Source organism: Pristis pectinata, chromosome 9, assembly GCF_009764475.1.
Source record: "Pristis pectinata isolate sPriPec2 chromosome 9, sPriPec2.1.pri, whole genome shotgun sequence".
Classification (NCBI taxonomy): Eukaryota; Metazoa; Chordata; class Chondrichthyes; order Rhinopristiformes; family Pristidae; genus Pristis; species Pristis pectinata.
The window spans coordinates 100,420,112-100,443,300 of NC_067413.1; the positions used below are offsets into that span (position 1 = coordinate 100,420,112).

Below are 23,189 nucleotides of genomic sequence, written 5' to 3' on the forward strand. Positions count from 1 at the left end.
AGTTTTTTTTAAATCCAACTTGAAGTGGAAATTGGTGAAACAGGAAGGTAAATGGCAAGATTCACCAGCTCCAACCATTGAACAAAAGGAACAATACACAAATTTATTAATGCAAAATATATTAGAGTTTCAACAAAGCTGAAAACTGTCACTATGGATAAATCTTTAAGAACGAGTAATAATTTGCAGAGAGCTCAGTAATGAAGCCTGATAATGATATCAACTACATAGAAAAAAAATCACAACAGCAGTTACTTCAACTTTATTTACATATTTGACCAAATACTACTTATAGAAAGAAATATACCTAAAAGTGCCAAACTATTAAACAAGTTCTACAAACCATAACATAAAATGGAACGCCCACGTTCCTTTATCCAGTGTATAAGAATTTTGATGCTAGAAATTCCAATTTAGATAATTTAATAAACTCAATAAATTGCTTCCTGACTGAAGAATGGTGAGCTTAAAACCGTTTTCTCTTCCTCTGTGGAACACTTCCATTTCCGTAAGCTTAAAATTGCCAATTTGAACAATCCCCCAAAATTACAAATGCACATCTGGGTTTGACTACAATTTTTCATCATTTTTATGACTGTATAACATTCAGCAAATCCAATCCATATGAATAAATCGAGCTCTGATGCTGCAGAGAAGTTGTCCACCCCATTGCTCATCCCTAATTGCACTTGAAAAAGTGACGGTGCGCCACTGGCTTAAACTGTTGTAGTCCTTGTGGTGAAGGTACTCCCGTAATGCTCCATCATTGAAGGTGAACTCGACGTCAGTAAAAACTTGTCAATACGCTCTGCAGTAAAGGGGTTCAAAGCAAAATGATGTTTTCTGGTTAACTGAAGATTATTTTCACCTTGCACTTTGTCACTCCACTTTTCATTTTGTGGCACGTCACACATTAACTTCTAGTTATGCATGGCCAAATATATCGGAACTAACAATGAATATGTTTTCACTTGAAAATTTATATTGAACAGTTCAGTTTGGCTCTATCCAGTCAACAAGCCATTCATTACAGGAACTCCATGGCCAGCTTTATTTTCCTGAACATCTGACCTTTCTACTTAAATTGCTGCAGCTCACCTTGCATTTAATAAAATTCTGTAAATGTCGTATTACTGCAGGTAATACATTGGAATAGCCTCCACAATACCAGTCTAATGGAGAATGGACAGGACCAACATACATCACTCTTAATGTTTGCCACACACCCATCGAAGTTGTTGCTCTTCCCTGAGATCAGTCAAGTTCTGGATGGATCTCCAGCTGCACTGGCAGGCGTATGCTCGTGCACCTCTCTTACTGAGCGCCTTTGTTTTCAGTTTATTTAAGTCAGGCATGTTGTTTCTGTTGGTGAAAGTAAAAAAAATGGCACATGCATGCATGAATCTAACTGATTTATTGACCACAAGTTTATTATTCTGTCAATTTTATCCACAGTTTTTCTAGAGTCACTAGCGGCAATGATTAAATCAGCCAACACTCACATTTGAGCCTTGTTAGATTTTCCCAGTATAATTTTGCATAACTACTGCATGAAATGGAATGTGTTTATAAAATTTCTTGTATCTTTTATGAGAATGTTACTAGAAAACCACACAAAGGAGGAACCCATTGATTTAGTACTTTTGGACTTTCATACAACATTTGGTAAGCTGCCACACAGGTTGTCTCAGAGAGGATGCAAAGAAGTGCCACTGGATTGACACTTGGTAAGAGATGGCAGCCAATGAGCAGAGACTGAGTTGAACGTGTCTAAACAAATGATCACTGAAAATGTATAAAATTTTCAGAGTACTCGCGTTTCCTCAGGCTGGGGAATCTCGAACTGGGAATTCATAGTCTCATGGTAGGGGGTTAGCCATCAAGGACTGGTGTGAACAGAAATTTATTCACTTTGAATCTTTGGAATATTCTTCCCCAAATGGCTGTGCACCCTCAGTCAAATATTTATTTGCAAGACAGGGATCAGTATAGATTTTTGGGCATGAGAGAATCAAGGGACACAAAGACACCGCAAAAAGTGAAGCTAATATTGAACTTAATTCCATGATCTTAATGACAGAACAGTGATGTAATTGAGGGAGGTTAAACATTGAACAAGAAACAATGGAACATCATTTCTTAAAACAAAAGTTGCAAGGCAAGTTGCTGAAAATGTGCTCCAGAAAATGAGTTTAATTATGTAAATGCCACATGAAGTTGCTTTGTCATTTGTAAAAAAAAATGAAGAGTGCCATTAGCCTCACTATGATTTTATGATGTATATAAAAGCAAAATAAAACTGCTAAGAAAATTATACAAGACAAGACCTTGGCTGGAAGTTCTTAATTCCACACTGGATTGTCAGATGTACATCTGCATATGTTCAAACATACCTGAAAAAAAAGTAGTCACATGTCTTGTTCCATTCGTAATCATCAAGTGTTATTACCCTGAAGTCACACGTAGTACAGCGCAGCTGGTCACATGTTCTGGAAATAAAAAATGAAGTCTTTATAAAATACACTGTTCAAACAAAGTAATTATAATCAACCACAACGGAATTCCACAAATAATATTTAACATTAGTCTATCTGACTATTCTGACATCCACTTTGTACAAGTTATTAGATTTAACTTTTCTATTAAGAAAGACTCAGTTATTTCATGGAAATTCTTTTGTGGCTCAACATCTGCCCAAGAATTGTGAGAGAACCTCTTTCAATGGTGCCTCACTCACTGATTTCTTTAGGTGTGTGGCCAGCACTACTCACTTCCTCTTACAGCATTACTTAGATCTGAAATCAACTGAGCAAGGGACCAGCAATGCCTTCATCTGGGAGAAAAACTGCATCGACCATGTTATTAAAACAGTAACTATCACAAAGAAGGGGCATAATACCCTTCTCTTAGTGACAATGATCAGATTTTACTGCACAGGCAATAACACTGAATTTTAGTAGAAACATGGGGAATTCAGGTGGTTCCACAATTGTAAACAATGGTATTGGTATTGGTTTATTATTGTCACTTGTACTGAGGGACAGTGAAAAATTTGTCTTGCAAACCATTCGTACCGGTCTATTCATTACACTGTGCAGATACATTGAGTTAGTAGAGAGTGCATTGAGGTAGTACAGGTAAAAACAGTAAGAGTACAGAGTAAAGTGTCACAGCTACAGGGAAGTGCATTGCAGGTAGACAATAAGGTGCAATGTTCTAAACGTCCACAATCCTGCCCATCGGGAATAAAATTTGGGTAAATAGCTCTTAGCATCAGCTGAGGTTAGGAAGAAGCATGATTGTTCAAGCTCTGTTCCAAGGCTTGACGACACAATTTACTTTGATATTCCAATAGGTGTAGTGCATTGACAGAAGGCTGTGTTCTATGTGTGCAGCTCAGACTGACGTTAAGAGCGAGTGACATTCAAAGTTGCAGAAATATAAATGCTATTATTTATGAAATAAACGTACAGGCTTTAAGCCCAGAAGGAGAGTTGAATTGACTTGGGTAATGTACTTCTGCACTTGCACCAGAGTTAACAGAATTGGGTCAAAGGGTGGCAGAATAGCTAAACTACACTCCAAATGTTTGCCCTGGACAATGGCATCATCAGGCAATAACTAGACCCACAAGAGCATTAAAATATAATTAACAGGTCTGATACGAAGAATTTTCTACACTGAGCTGGGACAAGTATAAGAAAATACTAACAGAAAAAATGAGAACTTCAGCAGCCTTTACGAGAAAAAACAACCACTGGATCTATCCTGGGTGTGAGGAACAGGTCAATATTATCCTAATTTGGTAAGTTAGTTTTTTGCCTAGATTGGTATAGATACAGATATAGTATTAATGGTAGGACTCTCGGCAGTGTGGAGGATCAGAGGGATCTTGGGGTCCGAATCCATAGGGCGCTCAAAGCAGCTGCAAAGGTTGACTCTGGTTAAGAAGGCATATGGCGTATTGTTCTTCATCAATCGTGGAATTGAATTTAGGAGCCGAGAGTTAATGTTGCAGCTATATAGGACCCTGATCAGACCCCACTTGGAGTACTGTGCTCAGTTCTGGTCACCTCACTACAGGAAGGATGTGGAAGCCATACAGAGGGTGCAGAGGAGATTTACAAGGATGCTGCCTGGAATGCGGAGCATGCCTTATGAAAACAGGTTGAGGGAACTCGGCCTTTTCTCCTTGGAGCAACGCAGGATGGGGGCGACCTGATAGAGGTGTATAAGATGATGAGAGGCATTGATTGTGTGGATAGTCAGAGGCTTTTTCCCAGGGCTGAAATGGTTGCCACAAGAGGACACAGGTTTAAGGTGCTGGGGAGTAGGTACAGAGGAGATGTCAGGGGTAAGTTTTTTTTTACTCAGAGTGGTGAGTGCATGAAATGGGCTGCTGGTAACGGTGGTGGAGGCGGATACGATAGGGTCTTTAAGAGACTTTTGGATAGGTACATGGAGCTTAGAAGAATAGAGGGCTATGGGTAAGCCTAGTAATTTCTAAGGTAGGAACATGTTTGACACAGCTTTGTGGGCGAAGGGCCTGAATTGTGCTGTAGGTTTTCTATGTTTCTATATATAAATTGTTTTTCTTATATATTAAAATGTGCCAGGACAAGATGATGCATCATATTATTTCTCTCTCCCTCAAAATTTTCTGTCTTGTTGGATTAAATTATGGGTTAATAAAAGAAATATGAAAATGAGCTACCTGTGAGAAGTGTTTGTTCCCAATCCGAGGGGTGCAGAACTACCACCAAGGTAAACTGGACAACACCTAAAGATAAAGCAACCAGTGGTCAAATAAAAACATACAGAAGTAACATCAGGACACAAATGGAAATGATGTTAGGAAAGTAAGTGATAGGGCACAACGTAAAAATGAGGCCCTAATTAATATTACCGGAGAGGACAAGGAGACCAATATTGGACAAAGGGCCCTACAGGGCCAGAACTTGCATCTAAATGTCTAGTCCTCTTTTATAATTTTGGGTCTGTCTTCCACCCAACAAACAGGCATATCAATATCCTGGTTGAGAATGGTAAAGAGCAATGAAGAGGCCATGGGTTTAGACTTATAGGACAATATGTGTGTGTTTAAAGTAGGGTTGAGGAACTAGGTGAAGCCTTACCTGCTGAGTATTTCCAGCATTTTCTGTTTTTATTTTAGATTTCCAGCATCTGCAGTTTTTTTTTGATTTTCAATGAAAGGTAGCAAGCAGATATAGCAAATAGTTAAGAAAGCTGATGGTATGTCGGCTTTTATTTCATGAGATAAGGGGGATAAAACTTGTCAGATTTTGATGCATCTCTACAGTGCACTGGGAAGAAACCACAGCTGGAGTACTGTGTACAATATTGATCCCACATTTATGAAAGATGTACATGCATTGGAGGCAGTGCAGGAGAGGATCGTTAGGTTGACTCCTGGGATAAAGGGATTAATGAATGAAGAAAAATTGAGCAGGTTGGACCTATACTCATTGGAGCAAAGAAGAATGAGAATGAGATCTTATTCAAGTATATCAGATTCTGAGGAAATTTTCCCCAGTGCAGTTATTTAGATCTAGGGGGCGTAATTTCAGAATAAGGACTTGGCCATTTCAGATAGAGAGGAGTAGGAACCTTCTATCTCAGAGGGTCGTGAACCTTTGGAATTCTCCAGTCCAGAGAACCGTGAAGGTGGAGTCATTGAATATATTCAAGGTGGAGATTGCCAGGCATTTAAACTAGAAAAAGTATGGTGAGGGATTTTACAGAATAGCAGAACAGGCTGGTGGTGTTGACTGGCTTACTCCTGCTTTTTCTTATGTTCTTAAGCACTTTTGAATGTTAATTAGACCCCCTTTAGTGTTTTATTACAGACATGGCTTCATTTAGGTTTGTAAAATCTTAAAATGGACAGGAATATGGAATAGTTTAACACTCATCCAACTGCCACTCACAAGGACTCCTATATTAAAATTGGGGGTTACAACATGTGTCACAGCTGTAAGAAGGAAGGTAAAAGAAAAAACATGGAAAACTGCTATTGTCAAAAGAGGCAAAGGTCTTGGGGATATAGTGGGAGAACAAATACAGTTAATGCTTGGGTGCAGACATCCCATCATTAGTCTGGTTCCGAAATAAAAGCTTGCCTTTCATTTTTAAAATCAACTTTAAGTGCTTTCCCTTCTACCTCTTTCTTTCCACTCACTGCCACTGGCACTTGCTCGCAGCAGGTAACAATATAGTACAAACTTATTTTCTGATGTTTTGAAGAAGGATCTTTGATCTGAAACATTAACTGTTTCTCTTTCCACAGATCCTGCCCGACATGAGTGTTTCCAGCATTTTTTGTTTTTATTTCAGATTTCTGGCAGATGCCACCTTTGATTTTCATTTTGTGATGCTTACCTTAAACAAAGTAATATGCTTCCTTTAAAAGTAATGGATAACCTAGCTTGTATCACTGCAATTCACAGACTAAGCAGCAATGGTAATGGAAGGAAAGCGGAGGCAGATTAAGACAAGCAGGAGGAACAAAGTAACCCAGTGTGACAGACTGCTGACAGCTCCAGAAGTAGTAACCTGAGGTGAGGTAAGATATCTGGTAAGTAAGAAATTATGGGCTCATTATCAAAACTGTTTTCTAGTTGTCAGAAAAGAGCTAATGATATAGTTGATATAAATATCTAAAAGAAAGTCAAGCATGAGATATTTATCTATTTTCAATTACTGACATAAACATTTCCATTAGTATTCTACTATTCTTCCAGAATTTGTGGACAGAAAGACTGCTTTGGATTGCCACGTTTTTATGTCTCTGCCTTAAGACACTACAGCTCTGGAGTACGTGTTTGAGATACTCCAACACAGGTGATAGTTTTCTCCAGAGTACAGTCAGATATCAGAGGAATGCACAGGTGCAGAGAAGGGAAGAATACTACTGCGTCAGTACTGCAGGGGGAACTGACGGAAGATAAGAGTCAGATGCTGATCCCATCCGGAAAGCATGCTACAGTTGAAATCTGTGAGAACAAGAAGAAAGACTGCAGATAGGATATCCACAGTGTTGACCAGATACTGTGAATCAGCAGACTGTCCACTGGGGGAAGCGATGGGATAGTAATATTGTACTTATAAGGGATTAAACAAAATGGGGGTGACATTCTCTGCTACCACAAATGAAACTTCTGGAGGTGTTAGGTACGGGATATCTCAATGTAAACGGGCAAGAATTTGGAAACCAAGTGGGGGTGGGGCAGATTCAATGATTGTGGTTTACTTTGGGACCAACAATACAGGAGCTATATAGGAAAACAGGATTTCAGGAGTGGTGTAACTCAGGATTATTTTCATGTACTAAATGGCGTGGGGATAGACAAATCAGAAATGTAAACATTTAGTCAAAATACAAAGATTAAGGAGGCTTTGTGGTTTGGATTTCCCTTTTACAACGCGTTTTGGAATCAAGTACCTCCTGTAAGAATTCATCAAACTGAACAGATAATCAAATTCAGTCCTCCTCTGAAATGTATACTTGTGTACCAGAAAGCTGCTAGGGTGTGTATACAAGAGACGGAAATAACATATTCAGACAATGTTTTGATCTGATAAGTTGTAGCACCACCTGAAACATGGTTTACAGCTGGATGGTTGAGAAGGTCGTATGGAAATATGCCAAAGCAAAAGCCAGTTACATATTCCCTCCCTATGATTTATATTTGATGTGGTTGTACTGTCACAAACCAGCAACAAAAGAAACACACTGAGCATGATTCAGTGTTAAAAACTATTTTATTAATCACTACTTATGATAATACGTAAAATAAAAGTTTAAAAAAAATGTTAGTATGTTAGAATTCAAGAATGTTAAACCTCGAACGTTAACCCCAAAACTAAACTCTTCGTGTGTGTGTGTGTGACAAAGTCCAAAACTCCCAGTTCCGGAATGGTTCTTAAAGTTCAGTTCCGCAAGCCATAAGGTGAAACATGAGCAAGGGCTTCTTCAACAACCACCGTTGTCTGAAGATAAGATGTAGATGTAGAAAAACATAGAGAGAGTACATACGAAATCCAAATGTTCCACGATGGAACCCAAACGACACTTCAGTGTTTACTCGGTAGTGACTTCCTCACCCCGAAAAGCATCCGAACCGTGGTCGTCCACACACAAATACCTGTTTCCTTCTACAGGTCAGCAACAAAGTGAACTCCACCGGATTACTTCCAACTTCCATACATGGATTTCAGTGGTAAACACAGGTATTGTTTCTCATCCATCGATAGAGAAAACAAGCAGGCTGGTGTCTCTCTCCCTTCTCTCTCTCTCTTTCTTCTTCTTCTGACTTCTTCAACAACGTCATTACGTCCTTTATCTTCTATTGACGTAAGCACGCCTCACACACACATACACACACACTCTCTATCTTAAAGGGACTTTCACTGAGTCCGTAACACCTCCCACCTAAAAAAAAATTTTCCTAAGAAAATTTTAACCGCGCATAGTTAGTAATGTTAATAATTATCATGCTACACAACTACAGACTATCAGATTAGTACAGATACATGTTTCCCATTTAACATCGGGAAAGACAATCAGCAATCACATTATCTTTGCCTTTAATGTGAGTTATCATGAGATCAAACTCTTGCAAAATTAAACTCCAGTTTAACAGCCTTCTGTTTTTGTTTTTGACTCGGCTCAGAAACACCAATGGGTTATGATCTGTATACACAGTCAATGGTTTCTGAGCGGTGCAAACATATACACTGAAATGTTGCAAGGCTAAAACAAGCGACAGTAATTCTTTCTCTATGGTGGAATAATTCTTTTGATGCTCATTAAATTTCTTTGAAAAGTAAGCTACAGGATGGTCAATATCATCAAGGTCATCCTTCTGCAACAACACAGCTCCTGCAGCTTCATCACTGGCATCTGCTGCTAATGAAAATGGCTTTTCAAAGTCAGGTGTTTTGAGCACAGGATGGTAGCATAAAATGGCTTTCAGCTTCTTAAATGCTTCTTGACAAGAATCTGTCCAAACAAACTTTACTCCCTTCTTCAGAAGATTAGTTAGGGGAAGAGCAATATCAGCAAAATTTTTACAAAATTTTCGATAATATCCAACCATTCCCAAAATTCTTCTAACAGTCCTCGTACCTGTGGGAATAGGGAACTCAGATATTGCTTGAACTTTTGCCTGAACAGGAGCTTGCTTGCCTTGACCTACAACATAACCAAGATACGTTACAGTGGCATGGCCAAATTCACTTTTAGCCAAGTTAACTGTAAGGTTAGCCTTGGAAAGTCTTTCAAACAACCTTTCTAACGCAGAGATGTGATCCTCCCATGTATCATTCCCAGTCACTAAGTCGTCAATGTAGGCATCTGTATGTTTTAACCCATGAATCACTGAATTAATCATTCTTTGAAATGTTGCCGGAGCATTTTTCATTCCAAATGGCAAAACATTGTATTCATACAATCCAGAAGGGGTTACAAAGGCTGAAATCTCTCGTCCTCTATCTGTTAATGGAACACACCAGTACCCTTTTAATAGGTCAATCTTTGTAAGAAATTTTGCCTTTCCCACTCTGTCTATGCAATCATCCACCCTAGGAATAGGGTAAGCATCTGACTTTGTTACAGCATTCACTTTCCTGTAATCTGTGCAAAATCTAACAGTTCCATCAGGTTTAGGTACAATAACACAGGGCGAACTCCAATTTGAACTAGAATGTCTAATAATATCATTTTCCAACATGTATTTTATTTCCTGATCAACAAGTTTACTTTTTTCCACATTCATTCGATATGGGTGTTGTTTGATTGGTTTTGCATCCCCAACATCAACATCATGGGTAATTATCGATGTTCTGTTTGGAACATCTGGGAACAGATTTTTAAATTTTAAAATTAATTCTCTCATCTGTTGTTTTTGTGAAACTTGTAAATGGTCCAACTTCGTTTCAAGGTTCTCTAGGATATTTTGGTTTTTTAGTTTCGATGGAACAATATTTGGTCTAAATTGGCCTTCCTCAACATCAACATCAGGCATTCTAGAAACAACCTTTACACCATCCACCAAGGCCACAACTGAATCCCTCTCATAATAAGGTTTTAGCATGTTTACATGACAGAGTTGTGTTTTCTTGCGTCTATCTGGTGTTTTGATTATATATGTTAGATCAGTCACTCGAGATTCAATAACATAGGGTCCAGAAAAACGAGCTTGCAAGGGATTATTTTGGCTAGGGAAAAATACCAACACCTTTTGCCCCACTGCGAATGTCCTAGGCCGAGCACGTCTATCAAAAGATGTCTTCATTCTTATCTGGCTTGTTTTCAAATTCTCTCTCGCTAGCTGGCAGACTCTCTCCAACCGAGTTTTAAATTTTTGGACATAGTCCAACAGACTCAAGTGAACTTCCTCATTAACCCATTGCTCTCTCAACAACTCCAAAGGTCCTCTCACCCGATGTCCAAACACAAGCTCAAACGGACTAAATCCGATTGACTCCTGGATCGATTCTCTAACGGCAAACAAAAGTAAATGGATACCTTCGTCCCAATCCTTGGTGTTTTCAAAGCAATAAGTCTTCAGCATATTTTTGAGAGTAGAATGAAATCTCTCCAGAGCTCCTTGAGATTCTGGGTGATATGCAGATGATACAATCTGCTTTGCTCCCAGCTCATAGACTATTTGTTGAAAAATTTTTGACATAAAATTACTACCTTGATCAGATTGGATTTCTTTTGGCAAACCAAACAAGGTAAAAAATTTTACAAGAGCCTTTGACACCGTCTTGGCCTTAATATTTCTAAGGGGTATTGCCTCTGGAAATCTAGAAGTGGCACACATGATGGTTAACAAATACTGATTTCCAGTCTTAGACTTTGGTAATGGACCAACACAGTCCACAATCACCTTCGAAAAGGGTTCACCAAAAGCAGGAATTGGTTTCAAAGGAGCCACAGGGGGTTTTTGATTTGGTTTACCTACCATCTGACATGTGTGGCAGGTTCGACAAAACATCACCACATCTTTTCTCAAACCAGGCCAATAGAATTGTTTCAAGATCTTCCCTACAGTTTTATTCACACCAAAATGACCACCCAAAGGCATACTATGGGCCAGGTTTAAAATCTCATCCCTATAAACTTTTGGAACAACAACCTGATGAATAACTTCCCATTCCTCAGTAACAGGAACATGAGGAGGTCTCCATTTCCTCATTAACACTCCATTTTTGACATAGTATCCAGTTGGCACTTTTTCAATCTCCTCACATGAGAGAGCTTTTTCTTTCAATTCTGTCAATTCAGGATCCTTTGTCTGTTCCACCATAAAATCCTTCCTCGACAAAGACAAATCTTTAAATTCAGGCTCACTATAAGGATGTTGATCCTCCAGTGAAGACAGAAAAGTCTCAGATAAGGCATCAAAATTTTCTTCCTGTTTAGGACTGTCACAAGGAACTACATCAGACTGCATCGGACTGTCTGTCTTGGCTAATTCTCTAGCTCTAGCTCGAGTCACCGCACATGATGGGTAAACATCTTGATCATTCTCAGACTCATCAATCCTTGGTTTGGTTGTTAACCGTACCACAGGATCACTTTCTCCATCTGCAAGGTCATTTCCCAATAACAAAGAAACTCCTTCCACTGGCAAACTAGGTCTTATCCCTATCTCGACTGGTCCTTCTACGAACTTTGACTTTAAAATCACCCTGTGAAAAGGGACAGACATGGTCTCACCTGTAACACCTCGTACTAGATTTACTTCACCAGTGTCACTTTCTTCACCAAAATTTAAAACACTGTCCAGCAAGAGAGATTGACTAGCCCCAGTATCTCTAAGAATTTTCACCGGCACCTGGGGTGACTCATCATTCAGTGAAACAAAACCCTCTGATACATACGAACGGAATTCTTTTCTCACCTCCTCCAACTTTTCCGCTTTTCCCTCTTGCAAGGACTGATCTTTAACAGCATCTCCTAAACCTTTTTGATTTTTAATTGCCTGAAAGCAAGCATTGGGCACAGCTTCCTTCTTTTTCTTCAAAAGGGCACAATTAGATATCACGTGGCCAGGTTTCCTACAGTAATAACAAGTACGCTCAACAGGTTTCTCCAGCCCTGGCTTCTTTTCATCTTTTCCTTTTTGATTACCTCCCAATTTAATCTCCGGTTTACCTGGATTGTCTTTGTAACTCTTTTGAAAGGTTTTAGGTTGTCCCCATTTGGATTTATGGGTTAAAGCATAATCATCTGCCAACCTAGCAGTTTCTTGTAAAGTTTCCACTGCCTTTTCATTTAAATATGTTGTTAATTCAGCTGGAACACATCTTTTAAAGTCTTCCACTAGTATCAATTCCGTCAATTTATCATAATCCCCATCTACATTTTTAGCCAGGCACCATCGTTCAAAACATATTCTCTTTCCATTGGCAAATTCCATACAAGTCTGATCTGCAGATTTCCTCAAGTCTCTGAATTTTTGTCTATAAGCCTCAGGGACCAATTCATAGGCCTTCAAAATAGCTTGTTTTACCTTGGTATAATCAGCTGCATCCTCAACAGACAAAGCAGAATAAGCTTTTTGAGCTTTACCTTTAATCACACTCTGTACCATAAGAGCCCATCCTTTCCTTGGCCAGTTTGAACTCACAGCAACCTTTTCAAAATGTTGGAAATACTGATCAACCTGATCTTCTTCAAACGGAGGGACTAATCGAACCTCCCTGCTGGCTGAAAAACCATCATCAGAATCAGATTCCGAACTCCTACGCTTCATTTGTAACTCATGCTGCCTCTTTTTCTCCTCGTTATCCAGCTCCATCTGCTTCATTGCTAGATCAGCCTCTATCTTCATCTGAGTTATCTTTTGTTCGGCCTCTAATTTCTTTTGTTCGGCCTCTAATTTCTTTTGCTCTCGTTCAGCTTCTAATTTATTTTGCTCTCGTTCAGCCTCTATCTTTGCCAGCTGCACCTGTGCCTCAGAAATTTCTATTTCACTGCCAGGAAACTGTTTTAACACTTCCTTCTCAAACACCTTCTTTTCCACATAATGGCCAGCTATCAGTCTCTGAATATCTGCCTTTCTCATAGACTGCTTTACTTCTGTAAGGTTTAGCCTTGTAGCAATCTTTATCAGATCATCCTTTTTCGCCACCTCCAATCCCTTTTGGGTTGGTGACTCCAAAAATGCCTTAATATCCATTGCTGCTGGTTTCCACACACACAAGCCAATTAAAAAAGAATTTATCAGACCTCCCTCAAAAATCTTTGGATTGAATCTCGAACAAATCTCGTCAATCTGGGGTACAATCCCAGACGACACTCGTTAATCTTTGGATTGGATCCCGGACGAATCTCGTTAACCTTGGGAACGATCCCGGACGAGCCCCCAATTTTTGTCACAAACCAGCAACAAAAGAAACACACTGAGCATGATTCAGTGTTAAAAACTATTTTATTAATCACTACTTATGATAATACGTAAAATAAAAGTTTAAAAAAAATGTTAGTATGTTAGAATTCAAGAATGTTAAACCTCGAACGTTAACCCCAAAACTAAACTCTTCGTGTGTGTGTGTGTGACAAAGTCCAAAACTCCCAGTTCCGGAATGGTTCTTAAAGTTCAGTTCCGCAAGCCATAAGGTGAAACATGAGCAAGGGCTTCTTCAACAACCACCGTTGTCTGAAGATAAGATGTAGATGTAGAAAAACATAGAGAGAGTACATACGAAATCCAAATGTTCCACGATGGAACCCAAACGACACTTCAGTGTTTACTCGGTAGTGACTTCCTCACCCCGAAAAGCATCCGAACCGTGGTCGTCCACACACAAATACCTGTTTCCTTCTACAGGTCAGCAACAAAGTGAACTCCACCGGATTACTTCCAACTTCCATACATGGATTTCAGTGGTAAACACAGGTATTGTTTCTCATCCATCGATAGAGAAAACAAGCAGGCTGGTGTCTCTCTCCCTTCTCTCTCTCTCTTTCTTCTTCTTCTGACTTCTTCAACAACGTCATTACGTCCTTTATCTTCTATTGACGTAAGCACGCCTCACACACACATACACACACACTCTCTATCTTAAAGGGACTTTCACTGAGTCCGTAACAGTACTGTTGGTGGGATACCTTCTCTATCAGGTGCATATATTGTGAATTTGGGCATTAGCAGACCAAGATATTCTAATCATTCAATTTAAAGGGTGGAAAAATGATCAAGGTGCTGGCCAAACTTCCAATATATAATTATCAGCAAGTATGTATAAACATTTTTCTTAGATAGAATTTTAGTCCATTTAGCACAAAAAGGGGAAGAAAAAGTGACCAGTAATATATAAAAAAAACAGGTTGAGATAAACAGTTTGAACAATTTCTAACTTTTAACATCCTGTATACTGAACAGAACTGTATCAATGAAAATTAAACAAATAAAATGTAGCTATTGCTAGCTATGGTTGCCAACTTCAAAACCGTATAAAGAATGTATTCCTTAAACTTACTTTCTACCTTTGGCCCTATGACCCGCACAATTTGTTACTGCTCTTGGGCTCGACTTCTGAAAACAAAATAAGGCAATGAGTGATGTTTCAACTGATGGAAATAATAAAAATCAAAATTGAACATTCTTTTCATTTTTATTCAGCATCTGACAAACACAAAATGGGTCTAAGCTAGAACATCTGAAAACATCCCTTTAATGCCACCAGCAACAGCATTATTTGGTATTTCACATTGCTTTAATTTTGTGAATTCAGTAGAAAGACAACCTGCAAATTTCTTTTCTATATGATCTCTACAGACATTGGGTTTTGAATTTATTTACGTTGCAACTATCAAGTGCAACATGGTGCAAAAATCATTATGCTCTCATGAATGGATTAACTCCAGCTTGAATAATAAGTCGCTGTACTCATTTCTCTTCAGAATGCTTATGGGGAAATGGCTGCATAACACAACCCTGCATGCAATTTTACTAAGATCTTCTACGCAAGGCCCTTTTAATGAATATTTTATATCTGTTATGTTATGCTGTTTAAATGTGAATTTACTTTGCTGCATGACCCTTCCTCAGGACAACACATTAAACCTCAGTCACTGAACCCTTAAGCCACTGGTTTAATGCTAATTTGCAACAACATAACAGAAATGGAAACGCAGTTAGCAGTTTATTCATTACATGCAATACCCAAAAAAGAACTAAGCTTTTTGCTTGATATAAATTGTGCCAAAGATTATACATCACAAGTGCCCATCTGCGTCTAAACTCAACAGTGTAAACTTGTTTTATATTTCCCTCCATGCGTTCATCTAACTTAAAATCATCATTCATGTGAATGTTAGTTGGTGGTAATCAGCCAAGTATTTATTTTAAACTAAAAATAAACTCATGCAAATTAAATCCACATGCAATTCAGTGGCAGCAAGCCACTTCGTATTTTATTACATTGCGACCCTATTGTGCTCCCATAAAAATGGGTGCCATGTAATACCAAATATAAAAGATATAAACTGTGTTAAGTGTCCAATCTGCCTCTGAACTAGGTGTGGTTTGAAGAATTTTGCATGTGCCATCTATGGTAGTTCCAAATTCATCAGAAATTGATTGAATCTACTCAAACCCACATTATGTTTGACTCTGAGTCAAAGCCAGAAATTAAGTGGCAGTATGATCAGAATACATTAAGAAGATTTTTTTTGGTTGCTGTGTTCCAGTAGGAAGTCTCAAGAATCTAGAACACGTACTCGAAAAACACATTCAGCAAATACTCAAATCTTTTGATGTGCACTCCCAACATATAAAGTAGCTGACAGGAATCAGAAGGCAGATAACTACTCCAATAATACAAGAAACCATAGTGTAAATCAACAAAATGCTTAATCTTAAATTGAGGAGATTTAGATTATAAAATAACTATTGTACAACAATTTTAAAATGAACAAGAAATCATCGTATAAAACTCTTCCTTTAAATACATACAAAATGTTATCTAAACTTCTCCTGGACATTTTGTTTTAGATGAATTTACATTAAACAAATTTCATACAACTTACAGAAAGGTCTGAAACACTTGGATCATCATGAAAAATATCTTCAATAAGATCATTTAAGTCATCTTCTTCTTTGAATGTTTCATCTGATGGGACTGAAGGTGAACTGAAAATCAGAACAGAATATATTAAAGTATAGCCAATCTACATGAGTACAGGTATGAATAATGAAATCTCAGCATCAAGTATTTAACAGCAACACGTGAGGAAGATCTAAAAACTGCCAAAAGTTTGAAATCAAAATGTAAGACACAAGAAATAGTCAGCATTTGCAAATGGGAATTTTCATATTCTTTAGGTGACAAAGAATGCCTTCTCACAGTCAGAAAAATTAAGAAACCATCATGCAAAAATTTGCCTCAACAGGAAATTTCAGTGGTTAAATGGCAAATTTACTATGATGGTCAAGGTGATAACACTATTGCATTTTTTTCAGAGATAACCACATCCCACTTTAGCCAGTTCTAATGAAAGGTCACATTTTAGAACACAGAACAATCACAGCACAATTCAGGCCCTTCGGCCCACAAAGCTGTGCCGAACATGTCCCTATTTAGGTGTAATGTTAACTCAGTTTTCCCTCTGGTGACTCATCTGCCTAATATTTCCAGAATTCTCTTTTATTTCAAGTTTCCAGCAACTGTAGTGTTTTGCATCCCAATGTTGCAGCATTTTTTTGCATTCTCTCTTGTCCTCATTCTTCTTTTTCTATTTAGGTCTCACCCAGAGAGATCAGCTGTGAACCGACAATCATCTTCTTTCTGCCGTCATCACCACCTTGTCACTGGGTCACTCTTGGTCTCCATCCTTTCCCAGACATTCCCTTCACTCCCTCATCTTATGACCAGAAAAGCACTTTTTAAAATTAGTGGTCTGCAGCTGGGTGGCTGAGGAGGAGGAAGTATGGAAATACACCAAAGGAAAAGCCAACACATCCTAGGGGTGGGGATACGGTGCTGCTGATGCTCCAATGGGGAGTTCCCTCCTGGCCTTTAGCCCCAGTGGCTTTGATGCAGTAATCCTTCATCACAGCACCCTGGTGTGAAAACTTGTTTGGGGTGTGGTATCATAATAGTTATGTTATTGGACTAGAAATCCAGAAGATGAAACATCATCTCTAAAAAAAAGAGGCATACGTTAATGTTTCAGGTCAATGACCTCATCAGAATTGAAAAGTTAGAGATGCAACAAACTTTAAGATGATAAAGCAGGGGAGCAGAGGAAAGAACAACATTATCGTGTGGTAGGAAGGCAGGCAGGAGAGATGAACTAACTAAAAGGCTGGTGGTGCAGACGATAAAGGAGAATGGATATGTAAAAAAAATGTGGTCTAGGAGGAGGTTAAATCAGAATACTTGAATGATTATTTGAAACTGTTGAACCTTGATAGATATATTATATATATGGTTATATTGTAACTAAAATGGTGAAGTGCTAGTCCTCGAGCATACATCAACCATTATTGGAACAGTACAGGAATGCAAGAACAGAGAAGATTCTCCTTACCACAGCTTGAAGAATCCCCGTCTCTTTGGTGTATAATATCCTTCAAAAATGAATCTACTAGTATGTGCTGAGGTAGGGCTTTCAATCAGTATGTGCTGAGGTAGGGCTTTCAATCAGTATGTGCTGAGGTAGGGCTTTCAAACAGTATGTGCTGAGGTAGGGCTTTCAAACAGTATGTGCTGAGGTAGGGCTTTCAATCAGTATGTGCTCTCTGGAACCTCATTTTACCGTACAGTATGAGCATAATGATGATGATGCCTCTAAATATAACTGCCATCGCCCCTCCCCCTGCCCACATTACAGATGTAATGTGTGTGATGAATCAACATCATGGTAAGAACCCTGCTTGATTCCACTCTTTCTTGATCCCAGACTGCAAATGCCAACTACACTACTCTGCTCTTGTCTGACTTTAAACACTGGAGCCAATGCCCTCTTTAGCCTACACTGTTGATTGGATCGATTCCACCAAGTTTATAAATGGGTATAAAATTACTCAGGATTATGCTGGTGGGAGGGCGCAGGTGTGAAAACACGTAGATTTTAATCCATAATGAGTACCTGTTGAGTGAAAGGCACACCCCTGCCCGGTAAAATAATGCCCTTCATGCCCCAGTAAAAGTACCTGGGCTACAGAACGTTTTGGCGCATCCCGAGGTCCAGAAAAGCTGCTTTATCAACGCAAGCTCTTCATTCTTTCACGCAGAACCGAGGGGCTCAGCACACACTGCCCCCGCTCGCCGGGCTGGGCCAGGCTGGGCCGGGCACACACTGCCCCCGCTCGCCGGGCTGGGCCAGGCTGGGCCGGGCACACACTGCCCCCGCTCGCCGGGCTGGGCCAGGCTGGGCCGGGCACACACTGCCCCCGCTCGCCGGGCTGGGCCAGGCTGGGCCGGGCACACACTGCCCCCGCTCGCCGGGCTGGGCCAGGCTGGGCCGGGCACACACTGCCCCCGCTCGCCGGGCCGGACCGGGCACACACTGCCCCCGCTCGCCGGGCTGGGCCAGGCTGGGCCGGACCGGGCACACACTGCCCCCGCTCGCCGGGCTGGGCCGGGCTGGGCCGGGCACACACTGCCCCCGCTCGCCGGGCTGGGCCGGGCTGGGCCGGGCACACACTGCCCCCGCTCGCCGGGCTGGGCCAGGCTGGGCCGGGCACACACTGCCCCCGCTCGCCGGGCTGGGCCGGGCACATACTGCCCCCGCTCGCCGGGCTGGGCTAGGGAACCACAGGCTGGCTGCACGGCTGGGGCTGGGCCGGTGAGCCACGGGCCGGCTGCCGGGCTGGGCCGGGTGGGGCTGGGTCGGGTCGGGCCGGTGAGCCCCTCCCGCCAGTGCGGGCCCTGCAGCTGCCCCTTCACCTGCAGACCAGTCGGGTGGGCGGCCAGGCCGCTGCCGCTCCGAGAGACAAGTGATGGGGATTTAACCTGATTTTCACCTCCGTGTCCGGGCCTCCGGCCCCGGCCGTCCTGCCCGCCCGCTCACGGCGCGGCGCCGACCCGCCGCCGCTGCAGAACCGCAGCTCCACCTCGTCCAGGAGCTGATCCAGATCGTCCGCCATCGCAGCCTCGCCGGTTGCCTGGAGCCCGCGGCGGCGCGCACGCAACGGCGGGCAAAGACCCGGGGGCGCGCACGCAACGGCGGGCAAAGACCCGGGGGCGCGCACGCCACGGCGGGCAAAGCAGACCCCGGGGGCGCGCAAGGCTCTTGCTCCCAGAGAGAAGCAAACACTTCAGAATCAGGTTTATTATCACTGACTTATGACGTGAAATGTGCTGTTCTGCAGCAGTGCAAGGCGTAAAAATCTATAAATTACAAAATAAGTAAACAGGGCAATAAAAGAATAATGAGGTGATGTTCATGGGTTCATGGACCGTTCAGAAAGCTGATGGCGGAGGGGGAGAAGCTGTTCCTGAAGCGTTGAGTGTGGGTCTTCAGGCTCCTGTACCTCCTCCCCGATGGTAGTAACGAGAAGAGGGCACGTCCCGGGTGGTGAGGGCCCTTAGTGACGGATGCTGCCTTCTTGAGGCATCGCCTCTTGCAGATGTCCTGGATGGTGGGGAGGGTTGTTCCCTACGTAGCCTGCCGCAAGCATTGTATGTCAACATTTGAAATGAATGCACAAGGTGAAAAGAATGCCAATAATCTTAATTACCCGCTTGGGTATGTTCAGAATACAGATCAAGTAGATTAGCTTGTAAAGTGAGATTAATCTTTGAGGTGGAATCCATCATCTGAATTGAAGAAGTACATTTCATTCATTTGCTTTGCTTGAAATGATTATACTTTGATTAAATTTGTAAAACATTGCTAATCCAGAAGAGGTGCAAGTGGTAGGATAAAGGGCCATCCTTATCCAGATTAATTAGTGCTGCTGCTTCTCCTTTTTATTAACCTTAGGCAATCCCTCCAGATCAAGGATGACTTGCTTCCGCTCCAGCACTGTGGGTTCTGAGGTGACTGGTAAGACCAGTGTGGGAATTGCAGAAATGCCTGACCTGGCAGGTGAGTGGGTCATTTATTAGGTGGTGTGCTCCTTCCACCACTTATGCAGATTCTGTGTTCTGTGCAAGTTCTCAATACTATTCTTGAATACTCCTCTAGTTTGAGTGCCTCTGGCCAAGGCATTCTCAAGAGCCAGTGGGGATGTTACAATTCTTACAAGGAAGCTTAGAGCACATTCTTGAATCTTTTCCTCTGTGCACTAGCACCTACATACTGCTAATCTAAAAAGATAGTAAAAATGACACAAATGAAAAAAAAAACCTCAAAACAACTCCTTTTATTATAACAGATGTCATTTCTAAAATACCAGTGAAGTACTTTGGAACATTGTAAGGTTGTGAAAGATGCTATATAGGTGTTTTTTTTCACCATTCTCATTTCTTCCTTCATGGCCTACTTCTATTTGTGAAATACTTTGGAACACATTATAATAAAACTACTAAATTGCATCACTTAAGCAAGTAGTTTACTGATCTTGAGTAACTTAACTTGAAGAAATACCTACATCCTACAATATCCAACAAAGGAAATATTAAAATTCCACTGAATACAATTTCTTTTGCATGCAAGTGAACCTGACACTACAGAATAATTGAACGTATAAATCTGAATTGGGCCATTGCAGATCACACAAACTTGGAGGCATGGTGAACTGAGATGGGGATATAAATAACCTTAAAGGAGTTGGTGAAATGGGCAGACAGGTGGCAAATGGAATTTAACTCCTGAGAAATGTGAAATGTTAAATTTGGGTAGGAAGCATAAATGAGAGGACACAATTCTAAAAAGGCTCCAGAAACACAGAGATCTGGGGGTAAAGGGTTCATTGAAAAATGCAGGGCAGTAGGGAAAGTGGTAAAGAAAGGATCTGGAATCCTTGGCCTTATAACTAGAAGCACAGAGTACATCTGACCCGTAACCAGGGGCAGCAGAGTGATGCAGCTCGTTGAACCGCTGCCTGGCAATGCTAGAAACCCAGGTTCAGTCCTGACCTTGGGTGCTGTCTGTGTTCTTTCTGTGACTGCTTGGATTTCCTTTCACATCCAAAGACATGCAGATTGGTAGGTTAATTGGCCACTTAAATTGCCCTAGGTGAGTAGAATCTAGGAGTAGTGGGGAGAATAAGGAGGGGGATTAATGCAAGATTAGTGTAAATGGGTAGTTGATAGTTGGAAGAGCCTGTTGCTGTGCTGTATGACTGTGGTCCGTGACCTGTGCTGTCCTTCTGAAGCAATGTTTCACTTTGTTTTATTTTCTAGCAATGAACATTTATAAATCACTGCGTTGGCCACAATTTCAGTATTATATTTACCTCTTGGCACTACATTTGGGGAATAAAAGGCTTTCGAGAGAATGTAGAAGTTTTCTAAAATGATTCAAAACATAGAAAAGTACAGCAGAGTATGGGCCCCTCGGCCCCCAATGTGTTGATTCCAGGGATAAGGGAGAATGCAATAAAACAGAAAATGTTGGAATCCCTCAGTAAATTAGGCAGTATCCATGGTAAGAGAAACAGAGTTAATGTTCCAGGTTGAAGACCGACAAAGGGGCTTCAGCCTGAAACATTTAACCTGTTTACCTTCGCTTGACCTTCCCAGTATTTCTAGCAACTTCTGTTTTTCTTTTAGCTTCTGCAGTTATGTTTTGATTGTCATTTATCGATGGATGAGTGATTTCAGTTACATGCTTAGATTGGAAAAGTAGAGGTTTTCCTCCCTGGAATAGAAGAGGTTGGAAGCTGATCTGATGGAGATACTAAAAATCATATAGGTATAGATAGTATCATAGAGTGATAGATGTACTGTTCCCATTGACAGAAGGGTCAAGAATTGGGGGACATGAAATGAACATGATTGCCAATAGTGACATGAGGAATATTTTTCTGCAGTGAGTGGTTCGGGTCCAGAATGCATTGCCAGGGGTGGGGGAGGAATATACAGTTGAAACATTCTAAAGGGAACAAGTATCTCAAAGGGGAAAATTGCAGGGCTATGGGGTGAAGGCGTGGGACAGGAATTAGTTGGCATTTATGTAGAGCCATCTGGCCTGTGACCGGTGTTGACTTTCTGAAGGAATTTTCCACTTCGTTTAATAGAGTTGTACAGCATAGAAGCAGGACATTTGGCCCACTCATCCATTCTGACCGTGATGCCTATCTGTGCTCATCCCATTTCCCCTGTACTCCTTTCCCACCCAAGTACCTGTCCAAACACCTTTTAAACACGAATTGTATCTGCCTCTACCACTTCCTCTGGAAGCTTGTTCCATATAATTGCCACCCTCTGTGTGAAAAACCTGCCCCTCAAATCTCTTTTGAATTTCTCCCCTCTCCTACCCTAGCTAAGTTACCTCCTCAAAAACTCAAATCAGATTTGTGAGGCAAGATTTCCCCTGCACAAGCTATGTGGACTCCTCATAATCAGTCCATTCCTTTTCAAATGAACATAAACTCTGTCCCTTAGAACTTCTTCCAACCATTTCCCCACTATTGATGTAAGGCTCATGGGCCTCTGGTTTATCCCTTCTGCCCTTTTTGAAAAAGGGAACAACATTAGCTCTCCTACAGTCTTCTGGTACCTCACCCATGCCTAACAAAGATGGAAAAACCTCCATTAGAGCCCCAGCATCCTCCTCTCTTGCTTCCCATAGCAACCTGTGATAGATCTCATCAGACCCTGGGAATTTATCCATCTTAATGTGTGCCAATACCTCTAACACTTCCTGATACAGACATGTTCCAGAATATCAGCACACCCAACTCTCCATCCTACACATCCTTCTGCCTGGTGAATGCCAATGAGAAATATTCATTTGGGCTCCTGGTCACATTCCCGGGCTCCATGCATAGATCTCCTCTCTGGTCCCTGAGGGACCTACTCTTTCTCCAGCTACCCTATTGCTTCTAGTATGCTTGTAAATGGTTTTGGGGTTCTCCTTAATCCTGCTTATCAGGACTATTTCACGTCCCCTTTTATCCCTGCTAATTTTTTTCTTAAATTCTCTCCTACATCCCCTATAAACTCACTCATCTGAAACCAAATGTCTGTACCTGACATATGCTTCCTTCTTATTTCTGATCAAACCTTCAATTTCCTTTGTTGGCCAAGGTTCT

The 23,189-nt window shown here is 41.0% G+C and overlaps 1 protein-coding gene and 1 long non-coding RNA gene across 2 annotated transcripts in view; one reads left to right on the plus strand and one right to left on the minus strand.

Annotated features, from left to right (window-relative positions):
* Window positions 1–169: 169 nt before the first annotated feature.
* Window positions 170–19,222, minus strand: cfap418 (cilia and flagella associated protein 418). Its single transcript, XM_052022927.1, has 7 exons — window positions 19,000–19,222; window positions 16,070–16,172; window positions 14,518–14,573; window positions 4,715–4,780; window positions 2,394–2,489; window positions 1,227–1,362; window positions 170–808 (listed from the first exon to the last, which is right to left on the minus strand). Exons 1-7 carry the CDS (start codon window positions 19,131–19,133, stop codon window positions 785–787), a joined length of 615 nt encoding a protein of 204 aa, XP_051878887.1. The 5' UTR covers window positions 19,134–19,222; the 3' UTR covers window positions 170–784.
* A 77-nt stretch (window positions 19,223–19,299) lies between these two features.
* Window positions 19,300–23,189, plus strand: part of LOC127574163 (uncharacterized) — a 12,081-nt gene continuing 8,191 nt past the window's right edge. Inside the window, exons 1-2 of the long non-coding RNA XR_007956882.1 lie at window positions 19,300–19,314; window positions 19,973–20,077. This is a non-coding gene — a long non-coding RNA (uncharacterized LOC127574163). The remainder of the gene's footprint in view (window positions 19,315–19,972; window positions 20,078–23,189) is intronic.